The sequence below is a fragment of the Hypanus sabinus genome, chromosome 12 (genome assembly GCF_030144855.1).
Source record: "Hypanus sabinus isolate sHypSab1 chromosome 12, sHypSab1.hap1, whole genome shotgun sequence".
NCBI classification, from domain to species: domain Eukaryota; kingdom Metazoa; phylum Chordata; class Chondrichthyes; order Myliobatiformes; family Dasyatidae; genus Hypanus; species Hypanus sabinus.
This window is the reverse complement of record NC_082717.1, coordinates 19,890,103-19,903,825: the sequence shown is the minus strand read 5'-3', so window position 1 is coordinate 19,903,825 and position 13,723 is coordinate 19,890,103. Positions and strand designations below refer to the sequence as shown.

The window sequence follows — 13,723 nt, the reverse complement described above, 5'->3', positions numbered from 1 at the left end:
AATCATGAAGAAAGCTTTTGGCACATTGACCTTCAAAAATGAATGTATCAAGTACAGGAGATAGGATCGCAAACACGAGGGAATCTGCAGAGGCTGGAAATTCAAGCAACTCACACAAAATGCTGGTGGAACGCAGCAAGTCAGGCAGCATCTATAGGAAGAAGTACAGTCGACTGTACTTCCTGTAGATACTACCTGGCCTGCTCCGTTTCACCAGCATTTTGTGTGTGTTACAGGAAATAGGATGTTATGTTGAAATTGTATAAGATATTGGTGAGGTCTAGTTTGGATTATTGTGTCCAGTTTTGGTCACTTATTTACAGGAAAGATGTAAATAAGATTGAGTAAGTGCAGAGAAATTTTGCCTGGAGGTTGCCAGGACTGGATGACCATAGGTAAAAGGAAAGCTCGAGTAGGTTAGGACTTTATTCATTTGAGTGTAGAAGGCTGAGGGGAGATTTGATGGAAGTATTTGAAATTATGAAGGGTTTAGATATGGTAAATGCAAGCAGGTTTTTTCCACTGAGGTTGGGTGGGAATACAACTAGAGGTCGTGGGTTAAGGGTAAAAGGTGAAATGTTTAAGAAGAATGTGAGGTGGAACTTATTCACTCAGAGGGTGCTGAGAATGTGGAACAGGCTGGCTGTGCAAGTGGTAAATGTGGGGTTGATTTCAACATTTAAGAGAAATTTGGATAGGTACACAGATGGGAGGGGTATGGAGGGCTGTGGTCTGGGTACAGATCAATGGGAGCAGGTAAGATAATGATTTAGCACAGACTAGATGAGCCGACGCATCCATTTCTTTGCTGAAGTGTTCTGTGACTCTATAGCTACGAGAGACCATAGACCATCAGACATCGGAGCAGAATTAGGCCATTTGGCCCATCGAGTCTGCTCTGCCATTCTATCATGGCTGATTTCTTGCCTCTCTCAACCCCATTCTTCTGCCTTTTCCTCATATCCTTTGACGCCCTTGCTAGTCAAATATCTAACAACTTCTATTTTAAATATACCCAATGTTCTTGCCTTCAATGAATTCCACAGATTCTTCATCTTCTGGCCAAAGAAATCCCTCCAGAAGGTAAGAGATAAGAGATTTATTTGAAGGTAAAAGTTAAGTGGTAAAAGAGGCAAGAGATTTAGATCTAAAATGAACTTTTTTTTCCAAAAAGAGAGTGGTTGCAGTCTGGAATGTGGTGAGTGGTAGGTTCTCTCAAATCATTGAAGACAAGTACTTGGGTCACCCAGAATGTTAAGTTCCTAGATGGATCAATGTATAGAGATTCTTAGGAAGGTGAATTACTGGGCCATCTCCTAGGGAATGAGGCAGTTGGAATATAAAGAAGTGGCAGTTGAGGAGCACTTTGGCTCCAGTGACCATAATGCCATTACTTTTAATTTTAAGATAGTCATGGAAAAAGAGAGGTCAGATCTATAGGTTAGGGTCCTAAACAGGCACAGGGCTAATTTTAGAAGAATTCAAGAGTTCAATTGGTTGGGATTGTTTGAAGGGAAAGGAAAGAATGGAAGGTGGAAGGCTTTTAAAAATGTAATATCAAGTGTCCAGGAGCAACATGTCCTTGTTAGGACTGTATCTTTAAATAAAATTAAAAAAAAGAAGGAAGCAGACGTTAGATTTAGGAGCAACACACACACAAAATGCTGGAGGAACTCAGCGGGTCAGGCAATATCTATAGCAATGACTAAAAAGATGACATTTCACACTTCATCTGGACTGGAAAGGAAGGGCAATATGCCAGAACATGGCTTCTGACTTCTTCCCCCCTTCCTTTTCAGTCTTGATGAAGTGTCTAGGCCCAAAACATCAACTGTTTATTCTTTTCCATAGATGCTGCTGAGTTCCTCCAGCATTTTGTGTGTGCCGCTTGGATTTCCTGCATCTGCAGATTTTCTCTTGTTTATGGTCCAACATTTTGTATCTGTTGCTCTGGATTTCCAGCATCTGCAGAATCTCTTGTATTAATGTATTGGATTTAGGAGGATGGGATTGAGCAAATTTGTTGATGACCTTAAAAAGATTAGGCATGCACTTAGAGGGAAGTCAAGTATGAAATGTATCTGGCAGGTAAAGATAAGGAGAGTACCAAGATAATCAGCAATGACTTATGTAACTACATCATAATGTCCCTGCTTCTATATTCAATGCTCAGGCTGATGGTGACTAGTTAAAGTTAGCATTCTTGTTATTATTTATATAAATCATTGTAATGCACAAAGCTTGATCATTAAGTTTGTGGATGACACAAAAATAAAAGGTGGTGTTGATAGTGAAGAAGGTTATTGTAGATTACAAGGAGGGAAATGGGCTGAGGAGAAGCAAAAGGATTTTATTAAGTATGAGATGATACATTTTGGAAAGCCACACCAGTGTAGAATTTTTGTTATGAATGGTATGGTACTAGGGAGTAACATGTCATGGGTCAAAAGAAGCCAAGAATGCAAGTGCATAGTTCATTGAAAGCAAAGGTAGAAAGGATGGTGAAAAAGGTGTTTTGCACATTGGTTTTCATCAGCTGGTTTCGACGGAGCTTCCATTGTATGCTGCATCTATGTGGCTGTGTCGGGTGGCGCTGTGGAAGTCCATAGCGGGGGTATTCCCTTCTGCCGCTGGCGTGGGATGGCGAGTCTTTCGGAACCCTGGGGTCTTGTGGAAACTGTGGTGATTTCTTTTGAACTTACAGTCCTTTAACATCTTGGACTATTTTTACTGTGCCCATAGTCTGTTTTTTTTTATCAATTATGCTATTGTTTGCACTGTTGTAACTATATGTTGTAATTATGTGGTTTTGTGCAGGTCTTGTAGCTTTAGTTTTTGGTCTTGTTTTGTCTGGTAGATTTGGAGCTCCTTTCCGGGGAATGTGTTAGAGGGTAGCATGATATTAATACACAGCAGCCTCTCCAGACTCTGGATTGGGGATTGCCAAACGTTACGTGGATTTTCTGGTGTTGTCTGTTTTGTCATATGCTTTTGTGATATCATTCTGGGGGAACGCTGTCTCATTTTTTAACTACATTGCATTTGTGGTTTCTAAATGACAATAAACTGAATCTGAAACAGTCAGTTCATTGAATATCGGAGTTGGGACATTGTATTGCAGTTGTAGGTGAGGCCACAATGGGAGTACTGGACACAGTTTTGGTCACCCTTTTATAGGAAAGATGAGGCTAAACTGGAAAGAGTATAGAAATGATTAAGAATTATGTTGCCAGTCCTAAAGGGCCTGAGTTATAGGGAGATACAGGCTAGATCTTTATTTCTTGGAACGTAGGAGAATGAGTGATAATGTTATAGAAATGTTTAAAATTATGAGAAGTGCAGATAAGGTGGACAGTAACTGCCAAGGTACGGGAATTTAAAACAAGGGGGCATAGATTTAGGTTGAGGGGGGAAATATTTTAAAAGGGCCTGAAGGGCATCCTTTTCATGCAGAGGGGCCCAAGCATATGGAACGAGCAGCCAGAAGAAGTGGTTGAGGCAGGTACAATAGTGCCACTTAAGAAGTACTTGAACAGTTACTTGGAGGCACAAGGCTTAGATGTATGTAGGCAGGAAATTGGGCCAAACTATTTGGGCACATGGTTAGCGTGGATGCTATGGGCTGAAGGCCCTGTATTTGTGCTGTATTGCTGTATGACGCCATGGCTCTACTTGAATTGCCAAGGCAGAAAAGGCCACAGACCTAATGCAGGGAAATGGGAGATAGAGTGTCAATAGGCAGCATGAATATGATGGGCCAAAGGCTCCATTTCTGTGCTCTATGACTTAATGTTCCAGACAATACTAAAAGAAAAACTTGAATTTTATTCTCTACTTCACTCTGCAATAGTCAGCTTTAAATTAAGCTCTTGGATATGAGATAATTAACTGAAAGCCTAATCTGGCCATCGTGCATATATCCAAAAGAGATGGGGGAGATCTTAAATGGATTTTATGCATCTGAATTTACTTGGGAGATGAACACATAGTCCATGGAAGACAGGCCAAGCGGAGGCAACTTCAAGGATGCTATACAGATTACAAAGGAGGAGGTGTTTGCTGTCTTGAGGCAAATTAGGATAGATAATCCTCAAGGTCTGACAAGATGTTCCCTTGGACCCTGCGGGATGCAAGTCTAGAAATTGCTGAGGTCCTAGCAGAGAAATTTAAATCGTTTTTAGCAACAGGTAAGATACCAGAGGATAGGAGGATAGCCAATGTTGTTCTGCTGTTTAAAAAAGGTTCTAAAAATAAACCAGGATACTATGGGCTGGTGGGAAAGTTATTGGAAGGCATTTGAAGGGACTGGATATACAAGTATTTGGATAGACGTGGATCAATTAAGGATAGTCTGCATGGCTTCATATGTAGTAGGTTATGTCTAACCAATCTTATAGGGTTTTTCAAGGAAGTTACCAGGGAAGTTGATGAAGGCAAGGCTGTGGATGTTGTCTACATGGACTTTAGCAAGGCATTTGACAGTGTACCAAATGGGAGGTTGGTCAACAAGGTTCAGTTGCTCTGCATTCCAGATGAGGTAGTAAACAGAATTACACAGAGGCTTTGTGGGAGAAGCCAGAGAGTGGTAGTAGATGGTTGTCTCTTTGACTGGAGGCTTGTGAATAGCAGTGTGCCACAGAGATCGGTGCTCAGTCTGATGTTAATTATCATCTACTGTCTATCAGTGATCTGGATGATAATATGCTTAACTGGATCAGCAAATTGTCAGATGACACTGAGATTGGGGGTATAGTGGACAGCATCAAAGACTATCATAGTTTGCAGTGGGATCTGGATCAGTGGGAAAACCGGCTGAAAAATGACAGATATTTAATCCAGACAAGTGTGAGGTGTTGCACTTTGGTTGGAACAACCAGGGTAGGTCTTACACAGTGAATGCTAGGGCACTGAGGATTGCAGTGGGACAAAGGGATCTGGGAATACAGGTCCAGAATTCATTGAATGTGGTGTTACAGATGGATTGGGTTGTGAAGAAAGCTTTTGGCATATTAGCCTTCATAAATCAAAGTTATTGAGTACAGGAGATGGGCATTATGTTGAATTTGTACAAGACATTGGTGAAGCCTAATTTACAAGGATTTTGTGGGGTCTGGAGGACCTGAACTAGAATGAAAGTTTGAATAGGTTAAGACTTTATTCATTGAAATGTAGAAGATTGAGAGGAGATTTGATAAGGTGTACAAAAGTATGAGGGTCTAGATAAGGTAAATGCAAACAGGCTTTTTCTGCTGAGGTTGGTTGGCACTACAACTAGAGGCCATGGGTTAAGGGTGAAAGGTGAAAAGCTTTAAGGGCAACGTGAGGGGAAGGTTCTTCACTCAGAGAGTCGTGAGAATGTGGTATGAGATGCCAGTGCAGGTGGTGTATGTGAGTTCAATTTCAACATTGAAGGGAAGTTTGGATAGGTATATGGATGGTGAGCTATGGTCCTGGTGCAGCTCAATGGGAGTAGGCAGTTTAATGGTTCGGCATGGTCAAGATGGGCTGAGGGGTCTGTTTCTTTGCTGTTCTATGACTCTGTCAGCCCTGTTGGCCCTCTTGAATGGTCAGAAAACATGTCTAATTTGAAGAAGAGTAGAAAAGTTCCCACTGCTCTCACTGGTCAGTATTCATCTTATCATCAACGTATCTGAAGTGGATTAGCTTAATATGAACTTGCTGTCTGTAAGCTGATTGTCTAGACTTGAAGCTTATTTCATTAGCTGTTAATGAAATAAGCTCTTAATTTATATGCTATATAAATGCAATTTCTTCTTAGGCTATCAAAAAACCACTTTACATTTTTGGCCACAAATTGGGATGTGTTTTGCCCAGCACTTAGTTCTACATATCCTCTTCCGTACCTAGCAGTGAAATTTGTCTTTGCTATTAATATACAGAACTGTGCAAAAGTCTTGTGTGTGTGTATATATATATTGCTAGGGTGCCTAAGACCTTTGCACAGTACTGTAGTGATTTTATGAGTTGCACTGTACTGCTGCCACAGAATAAAAATAAATTTCACAACGGTGAGGGGAATCATGGCTGGGGAGAAAGGAAAGGGAGGGGGGGAGGAAGAAGGAAGCACTAGAGAGACATTCTTACTCTGTTCTAATAAGTTCAACAAGCTCAAGGACCAGGCCATCTTCTGACCAGGCATGTTACACCACTCAGGACTCAATTTTGTTTCTCTCTACAGAAATGCTGCCTGACTTTCTGACCATTTCTAGCATTCTCAATTACCATCTTATACTGGCCATTGGGTATATCTGACATCTGCAGCATAACCTTCTGCTGAATTTCACTCGGAGAGTTCCCTGTAAAATCATTCACTCTTGAGTTTGCTCTGGTGCAATCTAATTGATTGGAAAGATCTGAGTCAGTCACATTGTACAGTTGACATTTTGTGTGTGTCTTCCTGAAGCCGTGGAGAGGCAGTCCCACACAAATCCATATTCAAATGGTTGCCTGGTGAGCGGTACCCTGTTTGATTCAGTGACTGTGATTTATTCATCGCATTTCAGAGAAGTCAGGTGGGCTTGTATGTTTGTTTATGATGGCACAGAATAATGCTATAATTTGAAGTCTTTTGCACATACTGTTTTGCTTAGTATTGTTGCTGGTTTAGTGATTCTGAAAATGCACTGTTTTCTTTTTTCTTTTCCTGCCATTCCTTTAAATAGACATGGGTATTGTCGAGAATGTTAATTACGGAATTTTGTTTGCATTTCAGCATTCCCTATCCGAGGAAATGGACAAATGGTGGAGTGCCCCCTGGGTTACAAGCAGATTAATGCTACACATTGTCAGGGTAAGTATGTTAAGTGATTCCTAGTTAGTATATTTCATGGTTGTGCCTTATATAAATGATAAATTTTGTTTAACAGGCTTATTTTATATTGCTGACCCTTATTTCCTCTTCAGATAAATTTTTAAGAGGAAGGAGAACAAGTCGATGTTGTGCCTGACTTACTTAAGGTGATGTCTCTCAAGTGAGATGGACACTGACTAATACTGTTACTGCGAAGTCATTTGGCACCATAGCACTGTGTAAGGTTCCAGTAAAATACTGACATACAACAGATTCAAATATTAGCTTTATAGCTGTTGATTTTGCTGTGCCTAAGGCACTCCTCAAAAGATCGAACCCGTTAGAATTAAATCTCTGGCTCTGATAATTTATGCTGTATTTGTTGCTGCTCAGGGTGAAGAAGGCATTACTTAAATAACTTTCAGCAACCCCTCCCTTTCTTGCCCCTCCATCTCCCATCTAAAGTACAAAATTAAATGCTGAGAAATGACTGCCGTTTAATTAAAGTTAATGGCCAAGTTGATGTATTCCAAAAGTTGTTCAATAATACAGACAATATTAGAATGTACAGTATGACATCGAACAAAGAACAGTAAAGCATGGGTAAAGACCTGTCGGTCCCCACAATGATGCCAATTTAAATTAATCCACCTGCTTGCACAAGATCCGGAAGCCTCCATTCCCTGCACGTTCCTAAGTTGCCGGAGGCAGATATCTGGTAATTGTCAGGAGAGGGAAAGGGAAAAGACAGCCATTGCAGAATACCCCTGTGGCCATTCCCTTCAATAGTAAGTATACCTCTTCAGATACTTTTGGGTGGGGGGGGGGGGTGGGGGGAGACAACCTACCAGAGAAAAGTCACAGTGACCTGATCTCTGGCACTGATCCTGCCTCTTGCTCAGAAGGGAAGTGGGATAAAGTGGAGCACAGTAGTGACAGGGGATTCCGTAGTTAGAGGAATTGACAGCAAATTCTGTGGATGTGAAAGAGACTCCTGGGTGGTATGTCGCCCCCCACGTGCCAGGGTCAGGGATATCCCGAATTGGATCCACAGCATTCTGAACGGGGGGGGGGGGGGTGAACAGCTAGAAGCAGTGGTGCATATTTGTACCAATGAGATCGATAGGAAAAGGGAGGAGGTCCTGAAGAGAGAATAGAGGGAGTTAGGCAGAAAGCTGAAAAGCAGGACATCCAGGTTGATCATCTCTGGATTGCTGCCTGTACCAAGCACCAATGAGAGTACGAATAGGGTGATCTGATGCATGAATGCAAGGCTAAAGAATTGGTGCTGGGGGCAGGGTTTCAGATTTCTGGATCATGGGATCTCTTCTGAGGAAGGTATTACCTGTGCAAAAAGGGTGAGTTACACCTGTATCCAAGGTGTATGTAGCAAAAATTAGTAGGAAGGTAGAGGATTGGGAATCTTTTAAAACCCAACTAAAGGCAGTGGTGGGGCTCATCAGCAAAAATGATGAAACAACGTACAGGGAGGAGGTCAAACGCCTAGAGAGCTCGTGCAATGACAACAACTTGATGCTTAATGTCACCAAAACCAAGGAGATGATCGTCGATTTCAGACGGTCTCAGCCTGAGCACACACCCTCAGCATCAGCGGCTCCACAGTGGAGAGAGTGGAAAACATCAAGTTCCTTGGGGTGCAGATCTCAGACAATCTCACCTGGTCCAAGAACACCACTGGGATTGTGAAATGGGCCCAGCAGAGATTGCACTTTCTGAGGAAACTTAAAAATGCATCACTCCTCACTAACATCTTAACTACATTCTACAGAGGTGTGGTCTTGTACTCCAGCTGCAGTGCTGCCGACAAAAAAGCCTTGGTTAGGTGGTTAGGGGAGCAGAGAAGTTTATTGGGGTCTCCCTACCTTCTGTCCAAGACCTCTTTCAGAGTCGATGCCTCCAGAAGGCACGGTACATCATTAAAGACCCCTCACACCCTCTCTATAAACTGTTCTTCTGCCATCAGGCAAATGTTACAGGAGCTTCAAAACAAAAACCACAAGGCTACTACACAGCTTCCTTCCATAGGCAATCAGACTGCTAAATAGCTGCTCTACCTGACTCTGCTTTGGACACTTTTAACTTGCAATGGACACTTATAACTTGATTTTAACCGATAGGTGGCTGTTGTGTTTACTATTTATTGTTGTGTTTACTATTTATTTGTTGTGTTTATTATGTTATGGTTGCACTTGCCCCTGGGAAACGCTGTCTCATTCTGCCCTGCAGAGCTGATGTATGGTTGAAATGACAATAAAGTTTTTGAATCTTGAATCTAAAAAACCATAAGGAGAGAAAAGATGGAGGTAGGCTAGTCAATAATATAGAAGAGGATACAATTTTTTTTTACCAGATATATAAAGAGTAAAAGAGAGACGAGTGGATATCAGACCACTGGAAAATGACAATGGAGGGGTAGTAAAGGGGACAAAGGAATGGCAGACAATGCATCAGTGTTCATTGTGGAAGACACTAGCAGAATGTCAGAAATACAAGTGTTGAAAGAAGTGAGTGTCATTAAAAGAAGTGAGTGTCTTTGCTTTTACTAAGGAGAAGGTGCTTGAGAAGCTGAAAATTCTGAAGGTAGATCAGTCACCTGGACCAGATGGATACCACCCAGGGTTCTGAAAGAGGTAGCCAAAGAGATTGTGGAGACATTAGTAATGGTCTTTCAGAAGCACTAGATTCTGGCTTGGTTCCAGAGGACTGGAAAATTGCAAATGTCACTCCACTCTTTAAGAAGGGAAGGAGTCAGAAGAGAGGAAATGATAGTCCAGTTCACCTGACTTCAATGGTTAGAAAAATATTGGAGTCTATTATCGAGGATGTGGTTTCAGGGTACTTGGGACACGTGATAAAATAGGCCAAAGTCAGCATGGTTTCCTTTAAGGAGCAATCTTGTCTGACAAATCTGTTGGAATCTTTTGCAGGAAATAGCAGCAGGATAGACAAAGGAGAGTCAGTTGATGTTGTTTATTTGGAATTTTAGAACATCATTGACAAAGAGGTGCACATGAGGCTGCTTAACAAAATAGGAGCTTATGGTGTTACAGGAAAGATATTAACATGGATAGAAGATTGAACGACTGGCTAGAGGCAAAGAGTGGGAATAAAAGGGATTTTTCTGTTAGGCTCCCAGTGACTAGTGGTGTGCCATAAGGGTCAGTACTGTGGCTGCTTCTTTTCATGTTGTATGTCAATAATTTGGATGCAGGAACTGATAGCTTTATTGCCAGGTTTGCAGACAATATGAAGATAGGTGGAGGAGCATGTACTGTTGAAGAAGCAGGGTGTCTGCAGAAGAACTCAGACAGATTGGGAGGATGGCTAAAGAAGTGGCAGATGGAATATAGTGTAGGGAAGTGTATGTCATGCACTTTGGTAGAAGGAATAAAGGCATGAACTATTTTCTATGTGGGAAGAAATCTCAAAAATCAGAGGAGCAAAGAAAATTGGGAGTCCTCATGCAGGATTCCCTAAAGGCTAATTTGCGGGTTGAGTTGGTGGTAAAGACGGCGAATGTGATGTTAGTGTTCACTTTGAGAGGAGTAGAATATAAAAGCAAGGATGTCATGCTGAGGCTTTATAAGGCATTGGTCAGACCGCACTTAAAAGTATTGGAAGCAGTTGTAACACCTTATCTAAGAAAAGATAAGCTGGCATTGGAGAGAAACATAGAAACATAGAAAATAGGTGCAGGAGTAGGCCATTCGGCCCTTCGAGCCTGCACCGCCATTCAGTATGATCATGGCTGATCATCCAACTCAGAACCCTGTACCTGCTTTCTCTCCATACCCCTGATCCCTTTAGCCACAAGGGCCATATCTAACTTCCTCTTAAATATAGCCAATGAACTGGCCTCAACTGTTTCCTGTGGCAGAGAATTCCACAGATTCACCAATCTCTGTGTGAAGAAGTTTTTCCTCATCTCGATCCTAAAAGGCTTCCCCTTTAACCTCAAACTGTGACCACTCGTTCTGGACTTCCCCAACATCGGAAACAATCTTCCTGCATCTAGCCTGTCCAATCCCTTTAGAATTTTATACGTTTCAATAAGATCCCCCCTCAATCTTCTAAATTCCAGCGAGTATAAGCCTAGTTGATCCAGTCTTTCTTCATATGAAAGTCCTGCCATCCCAGGAATCAATCTGGTGAACCTTCTCTGTACTCCCTCTATGGCAAGAATGTCTTTCCTCAGGTTAGGGGACCAAAACTGCACACAATATTCTAGGGGTGGTCTTACCAAGGCCTTGTACATCCAAAGGACATTCACAAGAATCCCAGGAATGACAAGGTTCAACGTATGAGCAGTGTTTGGTGTCTCTGGACTTAAACTCACTAGAGTTTAGAAGAATGAATGGTGATTCCATTGAAACCTATTGAATATTGAAAAGCCTAGATACTCTACATGTGGAGAGGATGCTTCTTACAGAGGCAGAGTCGAAGTATAGAGGCCACAGCCTCAGATCAGAGGAACATCCATTTAGAATAGTGATGAGTAAAGATTTCTTTAGCCAGAGAGTGGTGTACCTGTAGAATTCATTGCTACAGACGGCTCTGCAGGCCAGGTAATTTGGTATACTTAATGTAGAGATCGATAGGTTCTTGATTAATCAAGGCATCAAAGGCATAATAAAGAGTTGACAGGAAAAATAAATCAGCCATGTTGGAATGGCAGAGCAGACTTGATGGCTCAAATGGCCTAATTCTGCTCCTTTGTTTTATGATCTTATAGCATTATTGTATCTATCTGAATATTTCTTAACTGTATTGATCTTTTTGTTTCTGGCCCTCCCGACAGCATGTTCCAGGCATATCCCTTTGCTAGAGAAAGGTAATCGGGATAATCCTGGGAATTGTAGACCAGTGATTCTTCCAGCAACAGTTGGCAAACTAATGGAGAGCCTGATTAAGTTTTTAGAGGCAGTGACAAATCAAATTGATGAATGCAGAGCAGCAGATGTGGTGCAAATGGATGTTCATAAGGTGTTTGACAAGGTTCCCTATGGCAGACTCATCCAGAGAGTCATTAGACATGGTATCTATGGAAACCTGGCTGCCTGGATTTGGAATCGGCTTGTCCACAGAAGGCAGAGGGTGGTAGCAGATGGAGCATATTCTGCCTGGAGGTTGGTTACTTGTGTCCTATTCTTTGTGGGTTTTTTTTCCACATAAATATCTTGGATGAGGAAGTGGAAAGGTGGGTTAGTAAGTGTGCAGATAGCACGAAAGTTGTTCTGGGTAGTATAGAAAATTGTAGGTTATAATGGGACATTGAGAGGATGCAGAGCTGGGCTTTGAAGTGGCAGCTGGAGTTCAATCCTGAAAAATGTTAAATGGTACACATTGGAATGTCGAACTGGAAGGCAGAGTACAAGGTGATTGACAACTGTTGAATTCACTTGGAGCATTGCGTTAATTTCTGGTCGCTTCATAATGGGGAAGATATGGAAGCTTTAGCTGCAGAGAAGATTTACCAGAATGCCTCTTGGATTGGAGAACACATCTTATGAAGAAAGGTTGAGAGAGCTAGGGCTTTTCTTTTTGGAGCGAAGGACGATGAGAGGTGATGCGATAGATGTGTATTATGTTATGAGAAGCATAGATGGAGTGGACAGCCAGCATGTTTTTCCCAGGGTGGCAAAGGACAATAACAGAGGACATCCATTTAAATTGAGGAAAGATTGGGGGAGATGTCAGAAGTCCTTTTTTAAATCAGGGAGTGGTAAATGGGTGGAAAGCATTGGTGGAGATGGTGTTGAGGCTGATACAATAGCAACATTTAAGAGATTCTCAGACAGGCACTTTGATGTAAGAGAACTTGGGTCAGTGTTAGGTCTGTAACTTGGAACTTTTTGTTTCATATGTTCATGGTCTGGATGGAAAAGGAAACTGTTGCCATTGTGGCCAACTTTGAAGATGATACCAAGGTGGATGGAGGTACAGGTTATTATTATAAGGCCAAGGAATCTGCAGAAGGGCTTGGACAAGTTAGGAGACTGGGCAAAGAAGTGGCAGTTGGAAGAGTGGGGATATGTACTTCAGTAACAAGAATAAAGGTGTAGCCTGTTTTCTAAATGGTGGACAATTCAGGAACTAAGAGTGGAAAGGAACTTGGGAGTCCTAGTTTAGGATTTCTTTAAGTTCGTCTTGTAGGCCGAGTTGGTAGTAGGGAAGGTAAATCATTAGTAATGGTTTGAGAAGACTAGAGTGTGAGGTACAGAGATTTACAGCATTGAAATAGGTCCTATAGCCCTACTGATCCTTACTGACCAAGGCCCCCAAACAAGCTAGCTCCATTTGCCAGCATTTAGACCATAACTTTCTAAGCCTTTCCCATCTACTGCATGTATCTTGTCTAACTGTCTGAAAGGTTGTTATTATACTTACCCAGTTCCTCTGACAACTCATTCTTTATAAATATTACCCTTTGATTAAAAAATATTGCTCCTCAGATCTTTTCCCTCTCACATTAAGACTATGCTCTCTAATTCTAAATTCTCAAACCCTTGGAAAAAGACTGACTGCATTCACCCTATCTATAATAAACACAAAGTATACTGCAGACGATGTGGTCAAATCAAGACCTACAAACAAGCTGGAGGAACTCAGCAGGTCTGGCAGCATCAGTGGAAATGAGCAGTCAACGTTTCGGGCCGAGACCCTTCATCAAGACTGAAGAAGGAGGGGGCAGGGGCCCTATAAAGAAGGTGGGGGGAGGGTGGGAAGGAGAAGGCCCACCTCTATTGGGCCCTTGCCCCCTCATCCTTCAGTCCTGACGAAGGGACTCGGCCTGAAACGTTGACTGCTCGTTTCCACAGATGCTGCCTGACTTGCTGAGTTCCTCCAGCTTGTTTGTACGTGTTGATTCACCCTATCTATGCTCCTTAAGAT

The 13,723-nt window shown here is 42.0% G+C and overlaps 1 protein-coding gene across 3 annotated transcripts in view; it reads left to right on the top strand.

The window, feature by feature from the left end:
* Positions 1-13,723, top strand: part of ltbp1 (latent transforming growth factor beta binding protein 1) — a 416,523-nt gene that overhangs the window by 190,305 nt on the left and 212,495 nt on the right. For all 3 annotated transcript variants that reach the window (XM_059985624.1, XM_059985626.1, XM_059985625.1), the window contains exon 9: positions 6,734-6,811. In XM_059985624.1, the coding sequence (XP_059841607.1) occupies positions 6,734-6,811 (78 nt within the window). The remainder of the gene's footprint in view (positions 1-6,733; positions 6,812-13,723) is intronic.